At 38.5% G+C, this 21526-nt stretch overlaps 2 protein-coding genes across 2 annotated transcripts in view; one reads left to right on the top strand and one right to left on the bottom strand.

The window, feature by feature from the left end:
- The window catches only part of LOC105182985 (SEC14-like protein 2), a 342399-nt gene that overhangs the window by 194015 nt on the left and 126858 nt on the right, over nucleotides 1–21526 (top strand). Inside the window, exons 6-7 of the mRNA XM_025302604.1 lie at nucleotides 20392–20601; nucleotides 20759–20839. Coding sequence (XP_025158389.1) covers nucleotides 20392–20601; nucleotides 20759–20839 — 291 coding nt within the window. The remainder of the gene's footprint in view (nucleotides 1–20391; nucleotides 20602–20758; nucleotides 20840–21526) is intronic.
- On the bottom strand, nucleotides 13780–15846 carry LOC105190689 (uncharacterized). Its single transcript, XM_025302605.1, has 2 exons — nucleotides 14512–15846; nucleotides 13780–14332 (listed from the first exon to the last, which is right to left on the bottom strand). Exons 1-2 carry the CDS (start codon nucleotides 15455–15457, stop codon nucleotides 14118–14120), a joined length of 1161 nt encoding a protein of 386 aa, XP_025158390.1. The 5' UTR covers nucleotides 15458–15846; the 3' UTR covers nucleotides 13780–14117.

Below are 21526 nucleotides of genomic sequence, written 5' to 3'. Positions count from 1 at the left end.
CACGAGTGCATACCTGCGCAGTTTCGATGGCCAAAATTATGGAATTAAAATTCGAATTATTACAACATCCTCCGTATTCACCGGGTTTGGCCCCCAGTGACTTTTTTTTATTTCCAAACTTGAAAAATTGGTTCGGCGAACAACGGTTCACGTCGAACGAGGAGATTATCGCCCAAACAGATGCCTATTTTGAGGATCTTCCGAAATCCTACTTTTTGGACGGCTTAAAAAAGTTGGAGAAACGCTTGGAAAAGTGTATAGAGCTAAAAGGAGATTATATTGAAAAATAAAAAAAAATCTACCCAAAATAATTTGTTTTTCTATTTTTTTCTAAGGACTTATTGAGTGACCCTCGTAAGATCGAAATTTCAATTTTTGCCAGTGGAGAGGATCTGCAATGGCCCGATATACTTTATACCTATCTGATATCCCCACATTATCAATGTATTCTACTAATGTGTTTGCGTATATATATACATATATATATATACATAATATATATATGTAACATATATTGCTCGATTATTTATGAATTCCATAGTTTAATGTAAAATGCTGATATAGATGACAGTATATCAAGTCAGTACTCAGATGAAAATAACGGATTAAAGTCAATCGTGTGAACTGGCTGTATTAATGATGGTAATACTTATCTCCTTTTATTCTGATGATTTCGTCATGTGCTAAAATGTTTAGTATATTTTTGTCTTTTTCGTAATTAAATAATACTTTGCAATATTATTTTTTATAATTTTGTATTATTTTTCATTGGCTACTTCTCGGGAGAAGTGCAAGAAGCAAGCAATAAGATTTTTAGAAAATCTCGTGCCCAACGTAGTAGAATGTAGTCGCGACAAACTACTAATGAAGATATTATGCAGTATCTTCTAATATCATCAGATCTGGTAACTAGTAGTCTAAGAATAACACCCAAAAAAGAAGAGAATGATTTATCTGCAGAAGCTAAAGAGTTATTACTTAATTGAAACAAAACAGCTTTATACGTAAAATGACAATTTTGTACATTTTGACAAAATGTTACAATAAATATAAGTAAGATATGTTATAAATATGCTATAATATAAGTTTGTTAAGATATATTATAGATATATATTGGGTCTGGGAAAAAGTTCGTGGCGTTTTTCCCGATAGATGGCGTCAATTGTAAATAACTCAGGAAACACAGATCGCAGCGACACCACTAGACGCTCGTTGGAAAGATGACACTTCGAGCGTTACTTTCAGTGTATAAACATCGAAATTGGTGCAGTGGTTGGAAAATTGTTTGCGTTTGAAAATGGAGAAAAGTAATGAAAAATTGCGCTATATTTTGCAATATTATTACGACAAAGGGAAAAATGTTGCGCGAGCTTGTGAAAAAATTTGTGTTGTATACGGTGAAGGTACTTTATCAAAATCTGCAGCGCGGAAATGGTTCGCTCGCTTTCGTTCTGGTAATTTTGATATGAAAGATGAGTCACGCTCTGGTCGTCCAATCACTGAAAAAGCTGATGAAATTCTTGAAAAAGTCCAGCAAAATAAGTATATCAGCAGTGTCGATATTGGTATGGAGCTAGGTATTGACCACAAAACTGTTTTGAACCATTTACATAAAGCTGGCTACAAAAAGAAGCTCGATGTATGGATTCCTCATGAGATGAGCGCGAAAAACATGATAGACCGAATTAACATCTGCGATGCGCTGCTGAAACGCAATGAAATCGAGTCATTTCTGAAACGTGTCATAGCCGGTGATGAAAAATGGATCACATACGACAATCGGAAGCGTCAAAGATCGTAGACAAGGGATGGTGAGCCGTCACAAGCGTTCGCGAAGCCAGGATTGACGCCGAAAAAGGTGATGCTGTGTGTGTGGTGGGACTGGAAGGGAATCGTCCATCATGAGCTACTTTCAGTTGGTCAGACGATTGATTCTCAACTCTACTGTGGACAACTAGAGAGATTACGCCAGGCAATTGAAAGAAAACGGCCCGAATTGAATAATAGGAAAGGTGTTGTCTTCCATCATGACAACACCCCACCACACACTTCTTTGATGACCCGTCAAAAATTGCGAGAGCTTGGTTGGGAAGTTTTGATGCATCCATAGTATCTGCATAGTAGCTGTATAGTCCATAGCATCCTCTGACTATCACTTGTTGCGATCTCTGCAGAACTCTCTCAATGAAATTAAGCTGGTTTCAAAAGAAGCCTGTGAAAACCACTTGATTCAGTTTTTCAATCAGAAACCACAGAAGTTCTTCACCGATGGCATCATGGCTCTACCCGAAAATGGCGAAACATTGTTGATAATAATGGAGCATATTTGGTTTAAATAAATTCATTTTCACACTATAAGAAAACCAGTTGAATTTTATTAGAAAAACGCCACGAACTTTTTCCCAGACCCAATATATACGCAAACTCATTAGTGGAATACATTGACAATATGGGGATATCAGGCAAGTATAAAATATATCGGGCCACTGCAGATCCTATCCACTGGCAAAAACTGAGAATTTCGATCTTACATATGTATCTTGGAGGCCTTAAAGGCCCGTATAAACTTTGTTCAATTAAAAAATATTCGATATTTTACAGGTTTTATACATTTGACAAATTTGCGCGTCCGCTATTTTGAATTCAGGGCCTAATTTAAAAAACGAGCTCGATACGATTGTAGAGTAATTCATCGCGAGTAAATTAAAAAAAAAGCATGGAAATCGGTTAAGAATTACGTCGTCTAGCGATTTTTGTCCACAAAAAGACCCATTTATCCCACTGTGCGGCGCGAGGTAACGCGTGGGGGACTAGGCAAGCGCCGACTATCCATTGTCTCTTTCTCGCTCGTCTAGCTTGCCGACTGTATGAGCCGCAAGATTTTTCTCGCTACGCCTATGCCTCTAATGCTGCGGAGTGACAAGGACATGTAAATGTTATTAAATTCTTTCATTTTTCTTCCAGCTTTTTAAAAGATACATTTTCCTGTCGTAACAGATGCGTTATCGCATGACAAGGCAAGAATATTCTCAAACGGAATCTGCAGTTAATACATTTCCGATCGAAATGCATTAAATAATTTGTCAGCACTACAATTTCTTGCATCTACATCAATCAATTTTACTAATTGCGACCGAGTATCTAAAGTGTTGGAATCAACATATCGAACAAAGAATATCATCCATTTATCGTTAGTTATATCTGATGTCTCGTCAATAAAAATGGAAAACTTAGTATTCTGAATGTTATTAACGATACGTTTTGTGTCTACCGGATATAAAACGTTCGAAATAATTTTTTGGCACTTGGTTTGACTAATAGTCATGCTTTTCAACACACTGGGATCTTTTCCAATGTGTTGAAATAAACTGAGCATCTCTTTTGCAGTTTGATTAGGTATATTTTTTCCGCAATAAATGCGGCAAATCGTATCTCTGCAGCCTTTTTACGTTCGTCAAACGATAAAAGAGATGCATCAGTTGGTGTATTTAAGTTTTGTCCGATCTGTTCGTTTCTAAATTTTTTCCCGATCGATCTCTATGCATTTTGGATTCTGCGTGTCGGTGTATTTTTGCTAAATTATCAGATATAGTTATTTTTTTAAAAATGCAAGAAGCTACATGCGCATCATTTGATACTTCGCGTAACCACAAATGAAATTTATTAAATTAAATTCTATGTCGAGCCATTGTGGCTTAAATTTTCCCGAACGATGGACTGCATCATTCTTATTCACCTTCGTATTCGGTGAAACATTTTCCGCAATTTTTTTTTATGACACGCAGAATCCGCGTGTTTGGAAACATGCGTTGAGCGGCATGAAAAATTTTTATCGCATGCAGCGCAATAGTAGAGGATGTCATCCGAGGACATTTGACGTATCCAAAATTTATAACGTTCATCGTTAAGCCACCCTTGTACAAATTTGCGCTTTATTGTTTGCGACTCATCGCACGTTTCCATAGTAAGATAGAAGAAAAATACGAAAGAAAAGAAGATAGAGAAAAGAATAGAATTGAGAAGAAGAATAAGAAGAGAATAGAACAGAGAAGAAGATAGGGAAGAGAATAGATAGAGATAGAGAAGAAGATAGAGAAAAGAAACGAGAAGATGAGAAAACGAAACGAGCAGAAAACGAAAACTGTAGGAAGGTAGATAAGAAAGAAAAGAAAGAATATATGAATAGAAAAAGATGAAAAATACCGGTGAGAACGTGGATAAATAGCGATGGAAAAGCGTAGGAACGGCGACATGACTACTGCTGCAATTGCTCGAGGAATATTAAGCCGCGGCGCACCGAAAACTACGTAGGTGACCGTGATACGCCGCGCGAAAAACAAAACAGTGCGTCGCGGGATGCTTATCTCTTGACGTGTAAAACACGCAGTAGCTCGTCGCCATGTTTCCCTTGTCATCGCCACGTTTCCCCTTTGCCAGCTTTATTTTTCTCGACTTCTCGATATTTTCTACCTTATACCTATTATTTCTTCTCTTATTTCTTATCGCCTTTTCTGTTTATCCCGTTTTCTTCTCATTTAATCTACTTTATGACATGTATTGAAAAAAGTTGTATTTATTTTTTGATGGAAGACACCACTACCTCGCGGTTTCCGTTGAGCAACAATATATATGTTATCTATTCGTAAAACTAAATAAAAACTAAAAAGTAATTGAAATATTATAATAAAACTATTTTTTTATTTGTCTATATTTATTTTTACTACGAAAATAAAAATGTAGCAGTGGAATATTTTTTCCAAAACAAATGACATTTAATTTAATTTTTAATTTCAATCTATTAGCATAAATAAGTTATTCTGTCACACATTACATAACAAATAATTTGTTAAAAAAACGTTCATATTGGGCAAGAGAGGATTTCTATTAACCCTTTATCTCTCATTATAATTTTTTCTCTTCTTTGTGCAATAATGCTAAACTAAACACTCTTTATATACGTATATACTATATGTGTATGTCGATCATTTTTATATATATTTCATATATATGTAATATTTCATCATCATATATATCACTATATACATGTCGTATAATTAATATATCAAGCCGTAAGAACGCGAGAAGAGAGGAAGAGCGAGCGAGTGAGTGAGAGAGAGAAAGAGCGAGGCATAGGCGTAGCGAGAAAAATCTTGCGGCTCACACAGTCGGCAAGCTAGACGAGCGAGAAAGAGACAGTAGATAGTCGGCGCTCGTCTAGTCCCTCATGCGCTATCTCGCGCCGCCGCGGACCGCCGCTTGCCGCCGCGCGCCGTCGCCTACGTCATGCTGCTCGGGGACTAACAAGGAGATGACGCAACCTGTTTCATCGATTTCAACACGAATTATAGCACACTCGATAGCTATGATGCCGTGTATAAACGCCCTAACATAATATGCGTGAATGCGTCTTTGTTTACGAGTAATTTGCAATTAAAATTTGGCTCGCGGAGCCGTGCCACACATAGGGCGCAAATTACGACACTCTTTCACGAAGTCGGCGTGGCTGAACAGACAGAGGCTCCCGCGCCGCGAACACTTTTGCGCCGACGACGACGTTCGAGTCCCGCCGACGACTGGTTCGTTTTTTTTCGTATGTAAAGACATGTAATAAATATTTTTATATTGTTCTTATGTATAATTCCTTTTTTTTGTTTCTACGCTATTAATCAAGGCTAATTAGGAGAGTCAGGTCTTTCAAATATGAACACAACTTTTTTATTAATTACAATAAAATGTTTTTTTCGTGTAAATCTATTTCGTATAAATATTTCGTATGGTATGGGAAAGAAATGGCCAGACAGTGATTATTTTGTGTGAGGGAAACCCGAGAGTCGTTAGAACCGTTACAAGTGGAAAGGAACTCTCTTCCCTTTCCCCTTCTCGCAGAGGGATTCTTATGTTTTGTGATGTGCTCGCTTCATTCTCTGGGCAGTCTTCGTAACGTGAACAGTGAAAAACTCGTGTTAAAAATGGAAACCACGTTTGTAGATGAAGCAACGATCAGCTATGTGCAAAACCTAGCAAAATGTGATATTATGAAAGAAGAGTTGACGGACGCAATAGAATATCTTCGAGGTAAATATATTGAATGTGTGAGCAATGGAAAGATATATTTGTACGTATTGTTATTGGCCTTGTATACAATATCAATTATATTGAATTCATATTTGCAGATGTCCTGATACAATTTCCGTCCTGTCTTGTTGACAGTCGCGAGGTATTTTACAACGTCAATCAAATATATTTTCCACCAACTATACATAGTCAAAAGTGTACTTGTGCAAAAAATTATGCGTTCATTACGTGCAGTTGGTGCAAAAAACTATTATGTTTTACATGCTTTTATACGGCATTCCATCCGCAGAGTTGCGACAGCATGACCACATTTTATAATACGTAACTTTTATTTGTGTGCCTTATATTTGTCTGATGTGTGTGTGTGTATGTGTTTTGATACGGACAAAAACATTTTATTGTAATTAATAAAAAAGTTGTGTTCATATTTGAAAGACCTGACTCTCCTAACTAGCCTTGATTAATAGCGTAGAAACAAAAAAAGGAATTATACATAAGAACAATATAAAAATATTTATTACATGTCTTTACATACGAAAAAAAAACGAACCAGTCGTCGGCGAGACTCGAACGCCGTCGTCGGCGCAAAAGTGTTCGCGGCGCGGGAGCCTCTGTCTGCTCAGCCACACCGGCTTCGTGAAAGAGTGTCGTAACTTACGCCCTATGTGTGGCACGGCTCCGCGAGCCAAACTTTAATTGCAAATTACTCGTAAACAAAGGCGCATTCACGCATATTATGTTAGGGCATTTATACACGGCATCATAGTTATCGAGTGTGCTATGACTCGTGTTGAAATCGATGAAACAGGTTGCGTCATCTCCTTGTAAAGTTTGCATCGCTGCTCCCGGGACTAACGCTCCTGGGAATACGAAGCTCGAGACGGCGGGACTCGTGAGTCCCGACCTTCACCATCAAACTCTCTCTCTCTCGCGTGTGCGCGCAAAAGATTCTTCTTTCTCTGTCCGTCGCTCTTTCTCTTTCTCTCTTTCTCTTTTTCTCTATGTGTATGCGCGTATATGTAACATGTATAGATATAAACTAATTTTCTATTTATTGAACTATTTATTGAAAATTAATTTATTACATCTTATGAATTAATAAAATATTTATGTAATCGGATCAAAATGATACTTCTGCGTTGTATAATATACACAGTCTGTCCCAGATCCAATGAGACTGGTCTAAAAAAAATACAAAGCGTTTATTATTTTGATTTTTTATTCTTGTTTATTCAAAATAGTTTCCTTCTGAGTCAATATAGAGCTGGAAATGTTCAACAAATTTTTCGAAACATTTTTTATACTCATTGGCTGGAATGGCCTTTAGTATAGCGGTCGAAGTCTTTTGGATGACCGGGATGGTATCGAAACGATTTCCTTTCATCGCCAATTTCAGTTTGGGAAATAGCCAAAAGTCGCACGGAGCCAAATCAGGTGAATACGGTGGATGATCGATAACAATGATGCCTTTTTTGGTCAAGAATTCACATACCATGATGGCTTTGTGCGATGGTGCATTATCGTGCAACAAAAACCAACTGCCTGGCTCTCAATATTCCGGTCGAACTCGTCGAATTCTGGTCCACAATCGTTATGGAACTCCCAGATAATATTCTGCGTTCACCGTCTGGCCTTCTGAGACGAATTCACTGTGAACAATTCCCTTTGAATCGAAGAAAGCGGTCAGTATTGTCTTGATTTTGCTCTTCTGAAAACGTAATTTTTTATCTTTTGGCTCTTCTGGTGACTTCCATGCCGCACTCTGACGTTTTGTTTTTGGCTTGTATTGAAAACACCACGTTTCATCACCAGTTACAATGGCTGACATGCTTGCCGGATTCCTTCGGGAATCGCCATCATCCAAAAGACTTCGACCGCCATACTAAAGGCCATTCCAGCTGATGAGTATAAAAAATGTTTCGAAAAATTTGTTGAACGTTTCCAGCGCTGTATTGACTCAGAGGGAGACTATTTTGAATAAACAAGAATAAAAAATCAAAATAATAAACGCTTTGTATTTTTTTTTAGACCAATCCCATTGGATCTGGGACAGACTGTGTAGCTATAATATTGTACAAAATAAAATTTACATTTTTTAATTCTAATATAAGCAAGAGAGATTTGTATATAAATATAATGTGTATTTACGGTAATACGTGTACATAAAGAAAGTTGGAGAGCAAGAGAGTGGGAAAGCCGGAAGCGAAAAAGAATATTTCAACATAAATATATGTGCGTTATATATTTCTACACATTTTATAATAAATAATTTTTTCAATGGGTTGATTTATTTAGAATACGTATTATAAACTTGTGTCATAATAAATTCTATTTTTATATGTGCCAGGCTTTTCTGTTAAGCGTAAACGTCCGCTTTGTATCTTGTCCGTCAGTTCTTCCTTTATGAAAGTTCTTCCTTCACATTATTCTATTATTTACATAAAGAGCATCGTACCGTACACAAGTTATTTAAGTCAACCATGACGATATTTTTCGCAACACGAATATGCATGGATTGCTGTGTAGATCAGTAAGAAATAAGATGTGTCATTATTGTGGCAAAAGACTTTGATTTTTGCCGCAGACATGCGAATCTAAAAACAAGCTCACGTCGAAAATCGGCATATGGCGAGAATCGAAGTATTTCGCCGCAGTAGCAACGTATCGTATTTCTTACTATCTACATAGACAATGCATATATTCGTATGGCGGAAAATATCGTCACATTAAAGTTTAAGAATTCGCACGGTATAGTGCTCAATATATATAACATAAAAATGTCTTCTTTTACAAAAGATGAACTAGCCAAAAAGATATAATATGGACGTATTTGATTAATAGGAAAGCCTGGCATAGATAAAGGTAGTGTTGTTGGAATAACTTTATGGTACGTACTCTAAAGAAATCCATCCTTCAAAAAAAATATCATAGAATATATAGAAATACGACATATTTATTTTAAAACATTCTTTTCTGCACTCCCGCTCTCCCTATGTACTACATGGGCTGAAAAGTCTTTGGCCTGACATATAGATGGCGCCATAAACTAAAAATCCTTATATTTCCTATAGAGTACCAACCTTAACTTAGATGCTGTAAAAATTTCATGATATTTCGTTGACTCGTGTACAAGTTATAGCTTTCGAAGTGACGTTACCTCTGAATTTATCTTTACTATGGAAAAAAGTAAATTTCGTGTTTTGATTAAACATTGCTTCCTGATGGGAAAAATACTGTTGAAGCAAAGGCATGGCTTGATAAATGTTACGGCACATCTGCCCCACCGAATTCAACCATCAAATATTGGTTTGCTGAGTTTCGTCGTAACCGTACGAGCACAAATGATGCACCACGTTCAGGAAGGCCAAATGAGGCAGTTACTCCAGAAAACATCCAGAAAACCAGTGAAATCGTGTTGAATGACCGCAAAATGAAATTGAGTGAGCTAGCTAACATCATAAGCATCTCAAAGGAACACGTTGGTCATATCATTCATGAATATTTACACATGAAAAAGCTTTGCGGGCGTTGGGTGCCGCGTTTTTTGATAATTGAACAAAAAGTGGAACGTGTTCGACTTTCAAAGCAAAATCTGGCCCTGTTTAACCGCAATAAGAAGGAGTTTTTGCGTCGATTTGTCACAATGGATGAAACATGGATCCATCACTACACACCGGAGTCCAATCGGCAGTCAGCGGAGTGGTTATTGCCTGGTGAAAGCTGTCCGAAGCGCCCGAAGACACAACAATCAGCCGGCAAGGTTTTGGCCAGTATTTTTTGGGATGCGCATAACATAATATTCATTGATTATCTTGAACATGGTAAAACTATCAATAAAGAATATTACTGTACATTACTGGATCGATTGGACGACGAGGTCAAGGTCAAACGGCCACATTTGGCAAAGAAAAAAATTTTGTTTCACCAAGACAATGCTCCAGCTCACTCGGCTCGCGATACGACCGATAAATTAAAGAAATTGCGCTATGAATTGGTCCCGCATCCCCCGTATTCTCCAGACCTGGCCCCTAGCGACTATTTCCTTTTTCCCCGACTGAAGTAGTGGCTCGCTGGTAAAAGATTTTACTCGAATGAGGAGGTCAAGTTGGAAACAAATGCCTATTTTGAGGGACTTGACACCGAGCACTATAAGACCGGCATCGAAATGTTAGCGGACCGTTACACTAAGTGCATTACTCTAAATGGAGATTATGTCGAGGAGTAAAACACTTTTTTCATTAAAAAAATCGTTTTTCATTGTTAAGCCAAAGACTTTTCAGCCCATGTAGTATATTACAAGAGATATACGTTGTATATACGTTGACATGTTGATACTAGTTGACAGTCAGATTAATATATCAGATAATGTCAGATAATGTTGGTTTTGTGCAATGCAAAATCTGTAAAGACAATACTAGTTTATAAAAGTATCGGAATCAGCCGGAAGCGCGGTTTTCATGTCTCTAAGCTACGTTTCGTTGGTTTCGGGAATAGTCGGGAGCAGCTATGTAAACTTTGGTCCGCGAGCAGCATGACGTAAGCAACGGCGTGAGGTAACGCGTGGGGGACTAGACGAGCACCGACGTATTATCTACTGTCTCTTTCTCGCTCGTCTAACTTGCGGACTTTTTTTGTTAACGGGGGGGGAAATTCTTATGGATACCCCGCCCCCCTTGGAGGGGGCGGCGGGGTTATGCCGGACTCTTACCGGCTATAACCCCCCGGGATGCCTACCAGGCGAGCCGGAATGGGGGAGTCGGGAGAATTGCGCCGACATTCCCTCCCCGACACCCCGGCCCTGGGGCTCTGATGAAGCCCTTCGCCCAAGTGCTGCGCCCTTCCCTTGGGAGAGACGTTGCGCGCCGATGGGGTAGACTTGCCCGACCCGACCGGTCGGGTTAGCCATTCTGGTTTACCAACAGGAGAGAGGGGACACCCGCGCTCTCTCCTAGTTCCTCTCGATGTCAAGGGGAGCGGGGAGTGGGGCCTGTTCCCAACCGGAACATCCATTCCCCTTTCCCTCCCTTACCGTCGCGCGGGAGGAGCAGGCCTTAGGTCTGTAGCCCCCCTCTCCGCGGACGGTGGCGAGTCCGAGGCGGTCGGGGCGGCTTCTCAACCGGCGCCACCTCGGGCTCGCGGTTAGGGGAATGTGTCGCCCGACCCGTCTCCTCCTGCGACGGATACCGTGGCGACGCTCCCATTTTACGGTCTCCTTGCGGAACATTACGTCCTCCGCAAAGGAGACCGCCACCGACTATACCTCCTCGCTCCCTCATATTGCCTCCAGCATGCGCGAGAGCGAGAGGCCTCCCTCGGTGCATCCCATTACCTGGGCGAGGACATGGCGCTGCTGGTCCCATGCTTCGCACGAGACCAGTGTGTGATGCGCCGTGTCCTCCAGCACCGGACAGTGGTATCATCGGATGGTGGGCTCCTTCAGGATCCAGTGCAAGAACCGGCCAAAACATCCGTGGCTGGCCAGTACCTGCATCAGACAGTACGTGAGCCCGTGTCCCCTTTTGCCTGCCATCTCGGTGAGGCAAAGGCGGACGGCTTCGGCCGTTCGAAGCTCGGATACGCGGGGGTCGGCCAACATGCCTTCCTATCGCTCCATCACCCGGGCTTTGGCCTGGGACTTCAGGGCTGTCAGGTCCCTGGCCGACACCACCTCCTCGGCCCCGCGGAGCTCCTTCACTCGTCAGTATCACTCGTGAGCGATAAGCTCCACAGGGGAGGGGGAGGGAGACGGGCCAGGGACGTCGCCGTCATGTACGAGGTAGTCCTGAACGCTCGGATCGCCTTCACGATCACCGACCGCATCGCCTGATGCATCAGGCGAATGTTCCGGTTGATGACCAGAAGCTGGGACGCCCAGATAGGTACCCCGTAGAGGGAGACCGACAGGATCACCTCGATGTACAGGCGGCGAGCGTGCCAGCCTGGGCCCCTCTGGGTCTGCATCAGGTCGGCCAAAGCCAGCCCTACCTTCCGAACCCGGGGAGCCAGCCATCTGAAATGCAGCCCGAAGCCCCATCTGCCGTCCAACAACAAGCCCAAATATTTAATACTGAGCCCGATGCGAACGCGGACCCTGTCCATAGCTTGCGGACTATGTGAGCCGCGGAATTTTCTCGCTACTCCTATGCTTCGCCCTTTCTCTCTCTCGCTTATTCGTTCGCTCTTCCTCTCTTCTCACGTTCGTACAGTTTGATATATTAATTATATAACATACAGGGTGTCCTATTTTAATGTCCCATCCTAAATAACTCTTCAGTACTGAAGTTCGAAGGAAAATTATCTAAATGAAAGTTGTAGGGATTTAAGTAAGCTACCTTATGATGACCTTGACTTTGACCTTGACCTCTATTTTCAAGGTCATTTAAAGGTCAACTTGCGTTTTTTAAATGGGAACCCTTATTTTTTATCACACACACACATTTAATTTGAACAACTTTTGTCTAAAACATTTTTTATTTGTCTAATATTTTTTGAGATATTTGAGGAAAACTTGATAACTTTTTCAATATTTAACTTATAATATCTCGCTAATTATTTGTCGGAAGAAAAGGTGGTACTAAATCTTCTTGCTTTATTATTAGTCTCAAGGATATATTGTTACAACAGCGCTCTGATTTTTGTTAATTTGATGATTTTGAAATTTCCAAAAATCAGTAATTTAACAAAAGTCAAGGCGCTATTGTAACAATATATTCTAGAAACTAAATAAAGCAAGAAAGTCTAGTACCACTTTTTTTTCGACAAATAGTTAGCAAGATATCGTAAGTTAAATATTGAAAAAATTATCAAGTTTTCCTCAAATATTTCAAAAATATTAGGCAAATAAAAAAATGTTTTAGACAAAAGTTGTTCAAATTAACTAGTAGATAAAAACAGTGTAATAAAAAATAAAAGTTTCCATTTAAAAAACACAAGTTGATCTTCAAATGACCTTGAAAATAGAGGTCAAGATTAAAGTCGAGGTCATCATAAGGTAGCTCACTTAAGGCAGGATATCATCTTTGACTGTGATTTTGGAGGCGTTTTTCATGAATCCTTTTTTACATACAAAGAGTGCGCAGAAACAAAATCGGTTTTAGTCATTTATTAATGTAACTTTAATCTGTAATTACACATTTTCTGAAACTGAAAAAGTCAAAAATAATCTCTTGTAGGTGGCGCCAAAATACATTCCTTTGGAGGAACACCATTAGACGGCGTGTCAAATTCCGCTCTGTACATGGCTCCTAGAAAAAAAACCAAAGATTGTTCCTATTAACAACATTTTTATTAACAATATTTTTTATTAACAATATATTTTATTAACAATATTTTTTAATGTTGTACGTAGGGATTTTATGAAATTTCGATTTCTAAGAAAATGGCGGTCATTTTAACAAGAAGGTCAATTTTTTAGGGTAAAAAAGTTTATAAAATTGTGCACCAAAAAAAAATAACAACGCTACAGCAAAAGTCCTATGTACATCATTAGATTATACCACGGGGAAGAATTGTACAAAGTTTCAAGTCAATCCGCTAAAAATTGTAAGAGTAATCTGACACGCCGATTTGAAAAACGTCGTTTCGAGAAAAACGCGTTTAAAGTTTTATATAGATATAACTAGTAAATATTTTCAACTAACCGTCAATCTGCAATGCCTGCGCCATACAATACTCCTTCAGCATCTATATCCTCTTCATAGCTTGCGAGTAGAAATACCACGTCTTCTAGCCTCTCGAATAGCTTCAGTCATCGAATCTTCCGCTCTCTGAATGCGATAATTATCGGCTTGTACACAAAAAGTATAGCAACTTTGACTTATAGGCAGGTTCAAAGTTTGCATAATGTCCATAATGCTGTGTAACCCATCGTTAAAATTACATACTGCAATATCAGCAGCAATGTCAACGATTTTTTTGCCACTGGACATAGATTTAGGAGCGAGAGCCCACAGAACAGAATTGAAGTACTCGTTACTGTTCTGCGTAAACCCACACAAGCACCGAGATAATAGTTCATTGCGGCTCAATTCTTCATAAATGGGTCAAACAGTATTGAAAACTTCATCTTTCATTGCTGGTTTGTGTTGATAATTGTCGAATTCGTTGCGAGCTTTAGCCTGTTTCCATGAGTACCAGGAATTTTCGCCATCTGGACATCTATCGTGTTGCGGGTTGTCGTCCGTAGAAATCTTATGATAAAGCGTGGCCCATATATTTTTCTTCATGTTTACAATTGAATCATGATTCCTGCGTATTGCTAGACCAAAATATAGTGATAGATCGTAAATTAATTTTCCAGTTAGCTTTCCTCTGCCACCAATACCTCGTACAATTTTTTTAAATTCCGAAGTCGCGTTCCCATCCTTTTTTGAACGTGGTCGATACATTCTTTTTTCTTAACGTCCAAATTTTCATATGGTTTCGAGTCTAAAATACCTTTATATGTTTTACTGTCTCCATCCCCTATGTAGTGACTATATTTCAAACTATGGAGTTCGTCTGATCGTTGAAACATTTCAATAATTGCGTCAACCTCCATTTTTCCAGCCGATCCTTCGTGATTTTTTTGACAACTATCTTCGTATGTCGCAGCCCATTCTTCATATTCTGCCGTTCCTTCTTTTCGTTTCCAGTAATTGCATTGATTACATATTTTCGACTTTACATTAACATCAATGACTTTCCCGGTGCACCATCCTATCAATGATGTAACGCCTAATAAAGACGAGAATCCCCTCTTCTTCCATGTACCGTCGCCTGAAACTACTATCCCTTCTGTAAGTCCCTTCTGTACTGACAATTCTTTCTCTTTAGCAACTGCGTTCTTCATTGATTTCTCTCGTACGGCTGCGGTAGTAATAGAAATAGTCGAAACGATTTTGTCATAAAATGACTGGAATATTGGATGTGGTAAACACATGAATGAACAGAATTTTTTAATTCCATTTACACCAACACCGAGCAATCGCATAACAAAAACTATACGACGATTTATATCATATGCATGATTATTTATGACGGGACACGACTTTATATATTTCGATGAGCATTGTTCACAAAGAATTGCAATTTTGAAACCCAGTCCTCGAATACTTGCTTCTTGAAACTTTACGGGAGATTTACACACTTTGCACACTAGAAATTCAGACATTGCTGCAAAAACAGTCACAAAATCGATGAAACGATAACCAATAGTTGCGTCCACATTGATATGATATTCCTCTTCACTTTGTTTCAGTTTCTTTGCCGATATACTGACACTCTCACTTTCTCCTTCTAACACGTATCGATTCTGCGGCTTCTTTTTGCTGTTTCTCGGTTTCGAGGCACGCCTATTTTCTGCTTTTGTCCCTTTTCTTTCCTCTACTTTTGTCTTCCCCATGATGAACAATGCATAAACATTCGAAAGAAACACGTGAAAGACGTTACACAACCAAGCAACACGTGAATGATGTTTACACGACCAATTCGTTATGAACTATATAAAATATAGAAGTATCTATGTTATATTATAGTGAAAATCCTAACTAGCTACATCTATTACTATCACTATTTCACTATTTGGAACTAAAAGGGCCCGTAATGTAGTCGGTAAATTGTATATGAGACAGATAGTGTGCGCGCGCTCGGCAGCCCGAGAAACGCGCCGAGAGCGCTCTGCTCCAAACCGGTTTTTACACAAGAAAAAGGTTTCGGCCACCTTTCTAATGAATGAATTTCGATTCTATACACTTGAAAGAGTACTTTAAGAACAAAAAAAAAATTTTCAATTTTTTTAAAGTGCAAAGGTGGTATCCTGCCTTAAATGCCTACAACTTTTATTCAGATCATTTTCCTTGAAACTTCAATACTGAAGAGTTATTTGAGGTGGGACATTAAAATGGGACACCCTGTATACAGGAATCGGTGTCATAATATTAGGTGTGTGAATTAATTCGGTCCGTTTTTTTCTTCCAAAAAAGACATGAATATAGCATGAATATAGCATGAAAAAACATAAAAAAGTATACTAATCGAAGTATTTGCCATCGCTTACTACTATTTTTTCCCATCTTTCTGGCAGTTGTTGGATTCCATGACGAAAAAATGACTCGTCCTTCGAAGCGGTCCATTCATTAAGCCATTTCTCTATTTCTTCATAATTGTTGAAATGCTGGTCCAAAGGCCTGTGTGCCATCGATCTGAACAAGTAATAATCGGATGGAGCAATGTCTGGTGAATACGGCGGGTGAGGTAAAACGTCCCAGCCAAGTGCTTCCAAGATGGCCTTCAAAATCTTTGCAACATGTGGCCGAGCGTTATCGTGCTGGAAGATCACTTTATCGTGTCTCTTTGCATATTTCAGCCGCTTATTCTTCAATGCGTTGTTTAAACGGTCAAATGTTATTAATAAAGTTCGGCAGTGATGGTTTGGCTCTGTTTTAATAGTTCATGATACACTACACCCTTCTGGTCCCACATATACAGAGCATTACTTTCTTGCCGTGAATATTTCGCTTTGGTATCGATGTGGATGATTTTCCCGGGTCGCTAATGGATTTCCTTCGTTTGGGATTATCGAAATATATCCACTTTTCATTTCCAGTCACAATACGATGCAAAAAGCTTTTTCTTTTCTGCCTGGCAAGCAAGATTTTAGACATGGCTTTTCGCCTCTCGATGTCTCTTTCTTTCAGTTCGTATGGCACCCATTTTCCTTCTTTGTAAATCTTTCCCATGGCTGCCAAACGCACAGAAATTATTGATCGATCAACATTCAACAATTGCACGAGCTCATGTTGCGATTGACACAGATCTTCATCGATTAGCGCCTGCAATTCCTCGTCTTCGAACTTCTTTGGCTGACCTGGACGAGGTTTATCATCGACACTGAAATCACCACTTTTGAAACGTCAAAACCATTCTCTGCGTGATTTACCGATGGGAGCACTTTTACCATAAGCTTCTACGAGCATTCGATGAGCTTCAGAGGCTGTTTTCAGCCGCTTCAGCGGCTTCAAATGAAAACAGAAAATGAGAATTTCCCGGAAATGATGCTTTTTTGGCTCGAATTTTGACATTTCCAAATCAGATAAACACGATGTTATTCTTACAAACCCAAACGTTTATCAACTGAATGTTATTGTCAGATATCAAAACTAAAAAATAAAGCCTTTTGCAGACATTAGAGGTTAGAAAATTACATAGTATAGCAATTGACCGCCAGATGAACCGAATTAATTCACACATCTAATACATTTATTATTAATGAAATATTTACATAAGTAATGAAACGCATTAATGTATCAGTGTGACCGGACAGTTGAAATAGGTTATGGCTTAAGGTTCGGTGATAATTTGTTTCAATATCTGAATGCAATTAGGAAATTAGTATATGCTAACGGGAAATAATATAAATATACAAGGTGTCTTATAACTAATGTTGGAGAGCTCGTGGAGACATAGAGCGGGTTAAGACAAATATAAAAGTCCAATACCGTTCTGTGAGATTCGCAATAATTATCGAGTTATTAATGACAGAAATCTGAGGAATGAGCGCGCGCTAAGACAGTATGGGAGGAGCATCGAGCTGCTCAGGCTAGTGCGTTGTCCAGTCGACCTAGGAACTTTTGCCGACGCGTGGCGAGAAGAAGCACAACGCGCCGATGCTCATATCCTTACCTCGCCACTCCTACGTCCCGCCGCACCGCGTCTATAAGCTCGCGCCGATATGGCCGCTGAATATTCGCGATTACATTTACGAGATTATTATATGAGGTATCACAGATAGCTCATATTGGACTGTAAAGTTCAAGGTTCAAGAGTTCTTTGATCAAGGAAAACATCGAAAAAAAGAAAGCGATAGAGAGCGATTAGATCTACAGAGATTCTCATTGATTTCTATTGCAATCTATTGTTTCGTTGCATCGGATTCGAAAGAAATGATGTCGCGTAAAGATAAAGTATGATTTTTTCATCGTACTTTATTATACTCTATCGTTAGAAGAATATTTAATTATTAGAGTATGATATTTAGAATTCGCGTAGAGAATCATCCTATCGTTTTATTCAAGTCTACACGGAGAAAAATGTTTAGTTGAATGAACCAATTTTCTGGCGAAATGAGAGAAAGACGAGAGAGAGAGAGAGAGAGAGAGAGAGAGAGAGAGAGAGAGAGAGAGAGAGAGAGAGAGAGAGAGGGAGGGAGTGGGAGAGGGAGAGGGAGAGGGAGAGGGAGAGGGAGAGGGAGAGGGAGAGGGATATGGAGAGGGAGAGGGAGAGGGCGAGGGAGAGGGAGAGGGAGAGGGAGAGGGAGAGGGAGAGGGAGAGGGAGAGAGAGAGAGAGAGAGAGAGAGAGAGAGAGAGAGAGAGAGAGAGAGAGAGAGAGAGAGCAATTAAGAAATTTTGATTGAAAATATCAAAATTTTCTTTAAGTTAACCATAAACCTTGATAAATTAGACTGAGTATTAATATTTTCAGTCGGTATTTCTCTGTATCGTTCATATTTTATTTCCAAGCTGTATCATGAACCAAACATTTTTACTATGTATCATGAACAAATTGTTGTCGTGATCAGTGGTATATTAACGATAGAAGAAACTCAAAGTTCTCTATCGTATAATTGCGAAAGAAGGACCATCGTTGCCAATGGTGCACCAATGATACTTGATATAAAATTGATTCCTAGGTATAATTGCGATACAATGCATATCCGAATATGTTATTTTGACACGCATAAGTACGCGATTGATTGAAGCTTCTTTTGCATGTTTCTTGTCCTTGAATCGTGTCATTTGTTATGTTTAAACGCGTTAAATGATGTCTACATGAATCAAATGACACGACGATTCAACGGTAAGAAACGTGCAAAAAAAGCTTCAATCAATCACATACTTATGCGTGTCAAAATAACATACTCGGATATGCATTGTATCGCAATTATACCTAGGAATCAATTTTATGCCAAATATCGTTGGTGCACCATTGGCAACGATGGTTCTCCCTTTGCAATTATACGATAGAGAACTTTGAGTTTCTTCTATTGTTAATATACCACTGATTATGACAACAATTTATGATTCATGATTCATGGTAAAAATGTTCGATCCATGATACAGCTTGCAAATGAAATATGAACGATACAGAGAAATACCGACTGAAAATATTAACACTCAGTCTAATTTATCAAGCTTTATGGTTAACTTAAAGAAAATTGTGGTATATTCAATCAAAATTTCTTAATCACTCACTCTCTCTTTCTCTCTCTCTCTCTCTCTCTCTCTCTCTCTCTGTTTTTCTCTCATTTCGCCAGAAAATTGGTTCATTCAACTAAACATTTTTCTCCGTGTAGACTTGAATAAAACCATAGGACACGATGAGTCTTTATGCCAATTCTAAATATCATACTCTAATAATTAAATATTCTTCTAACGATAGAGTATAATAAAGTACGATGAAAAAATCATACTTTATCTTTACGCGACATCATTTCTTTCGAATCCGATGCAACGAAACAATAGATTGCAATAGAAATCAATGAGAATCTCTGTAGATCTAATCGCTCTCTATCGCTTTCTTTTTTTCGATGTTTTCCTTGATCAAAGAACTCTTGAACCTTGAACTTTACAGTCCAATATGAGCTATCTGTGATACCTCATATAATAATCTCGTAATTCTAATCGCGAATATTCAGCGGCTATATTGGCGGGAGCTTATAGACGCGGTGCGGCGGGACGTAGGAGGGGTGAGGAAAGAACATGAGCATCAGCGCGTTGTGCTTCTCCTCGCCACGCGCCGGCAACAGTTCCTAGATCGAGTGGGTAGCGTTCTAGCCTGAGCGGCTTGATGCTCCTCCCATATCGTCTCGGCGCGTGCTCATTCCTCAGATTTCTGTCATTAATAACTCGATAACTATTGCAAATCTCATAAAACGGTATGGACTTTTATATTTATCTTAACCTGTTCTATGTCTCCACGAGCTCTACAACATTAGTTCTAAGACACCCTGTAGATGCTACCTCTTAATGAATTTAATAATTGACCATTATTTTGCCAAATCATAGATGCATACTTGTTTTATTAATTTTTATTTTAATATGAAGGTATTAGATTAGGTATATTTTTTCCAACTAATCGTCAAATATTAGAGTTTTTTTTACAATAATTATTATTTTCATTCATTATTGTTAAAATAAATATTAAATCTTTTTTTCGGTCGAAAGTGGTTGGATACAGGGACATATTTGGCCATTAGGACGTTTACCTTTTTTTGTATTTGCGATGTAAATTGAAAAAACGTAGAAATATGTATATAAAACATGTGAATACTTTTGTAGTCATCATCGTACCGTTTGCCGGCTTAGACATGTATGGAATATTACATGTAGTAACACAGAAGGAATTCATTAAATCTACTATAAAAGTTTTGGATGACTATTTAAAATTAGCCAGAGAACAAGCTAAACAACATGGGCAAATCGCTAATCAACTAACAGTTATTTTTGATATGGATGGATTTAACTTGAAACAATACATGTGGAAACCAGGTAAATTGTATTTAAAGTATTGTAATCGAATAAAATATATTTAAAGAATTATTATTTTATATAATATAAATGACATTTTTTATTCATATATTTATAGAGGTTGTTCTTTATTATTACCAACTTACTAAATACTTATTTATATATTTGTATCTTTCAGCTGGTGAATTGGTCCTTATACTTATTCAAATGTACGAGGCGAATTACCCGGAAATTTTAAAAATGTGCTTTATCATTAATGGTAAGTTTAATCAAATTAATTCCAACAAATACACATACAGAATATATAAAACAAATTTCATATTCCGGGATATCTCGTAAAACATTTTATCGAAAAAAAATGTTCTAGATAAAAATTATAAGGTTTAAAAATATTTATTCACTAATCGTAGCAATTTAACCTTGGGTGACGTCACCAAAGTCAAAATAAGATTACCTTGAATTGTTTAAAGTAAGATTACCTTGAATTGTTTAAATGTGACCCTCTTTTTTATTGCATATTCTTACATCCCTTCTTGAGATCTTTTCAAAACGTACCAAAAAGAGTGATGGCAAAAATACCTGTTTCTTCGTCCATTTTTTGGACCTCGAATTTCAAACTTTTTTTTATGCCAAGTAGTACTATATGATGGAACATTAATCCTAATGAAATTTTAAAATGAGCATTAGCAGGATTCCGGAGATATGAAAGGATGAAAGTGATGGTTTTTCATAATCCATGCAAGTATAAGAAACTCTTCAAGTGTCCATATCAAGGAATAAAACATATATAATAAAGTGAAACATATCGTTTCTTATGGATTTTTTTACGCCGGATTCAAATATGATCTTAGTTTTCGTCTAGCATGAATATTCCCCCAGACAGATGGAGTTGAAGTGACATTTGACACCGTCTCTCACGAATCAAGATGCTTTTCTACTGTGAGTC

The sequence above is a fragment of the Harpegnathos saltator genome, unplaced genomic scaffold, assembly GCF_003227715.2.
Source record: "Harpegnathos saltator strain DR-91 unplaced genomic scaffold, Hsal_v8.6 scaffold505, whole genome shotgun sequence".
Lineage (NCBI taxonomy): Eukaryota > Metazoa > Arthropoda > Insecta > Hymenoptera > Formicidae > Harpegnathos > Harpegnathos saltator.
Note: the sequence above shows the minus strand (reverse complement) of the source record. Positions and strands in the feature narration are given on the sequence as shown.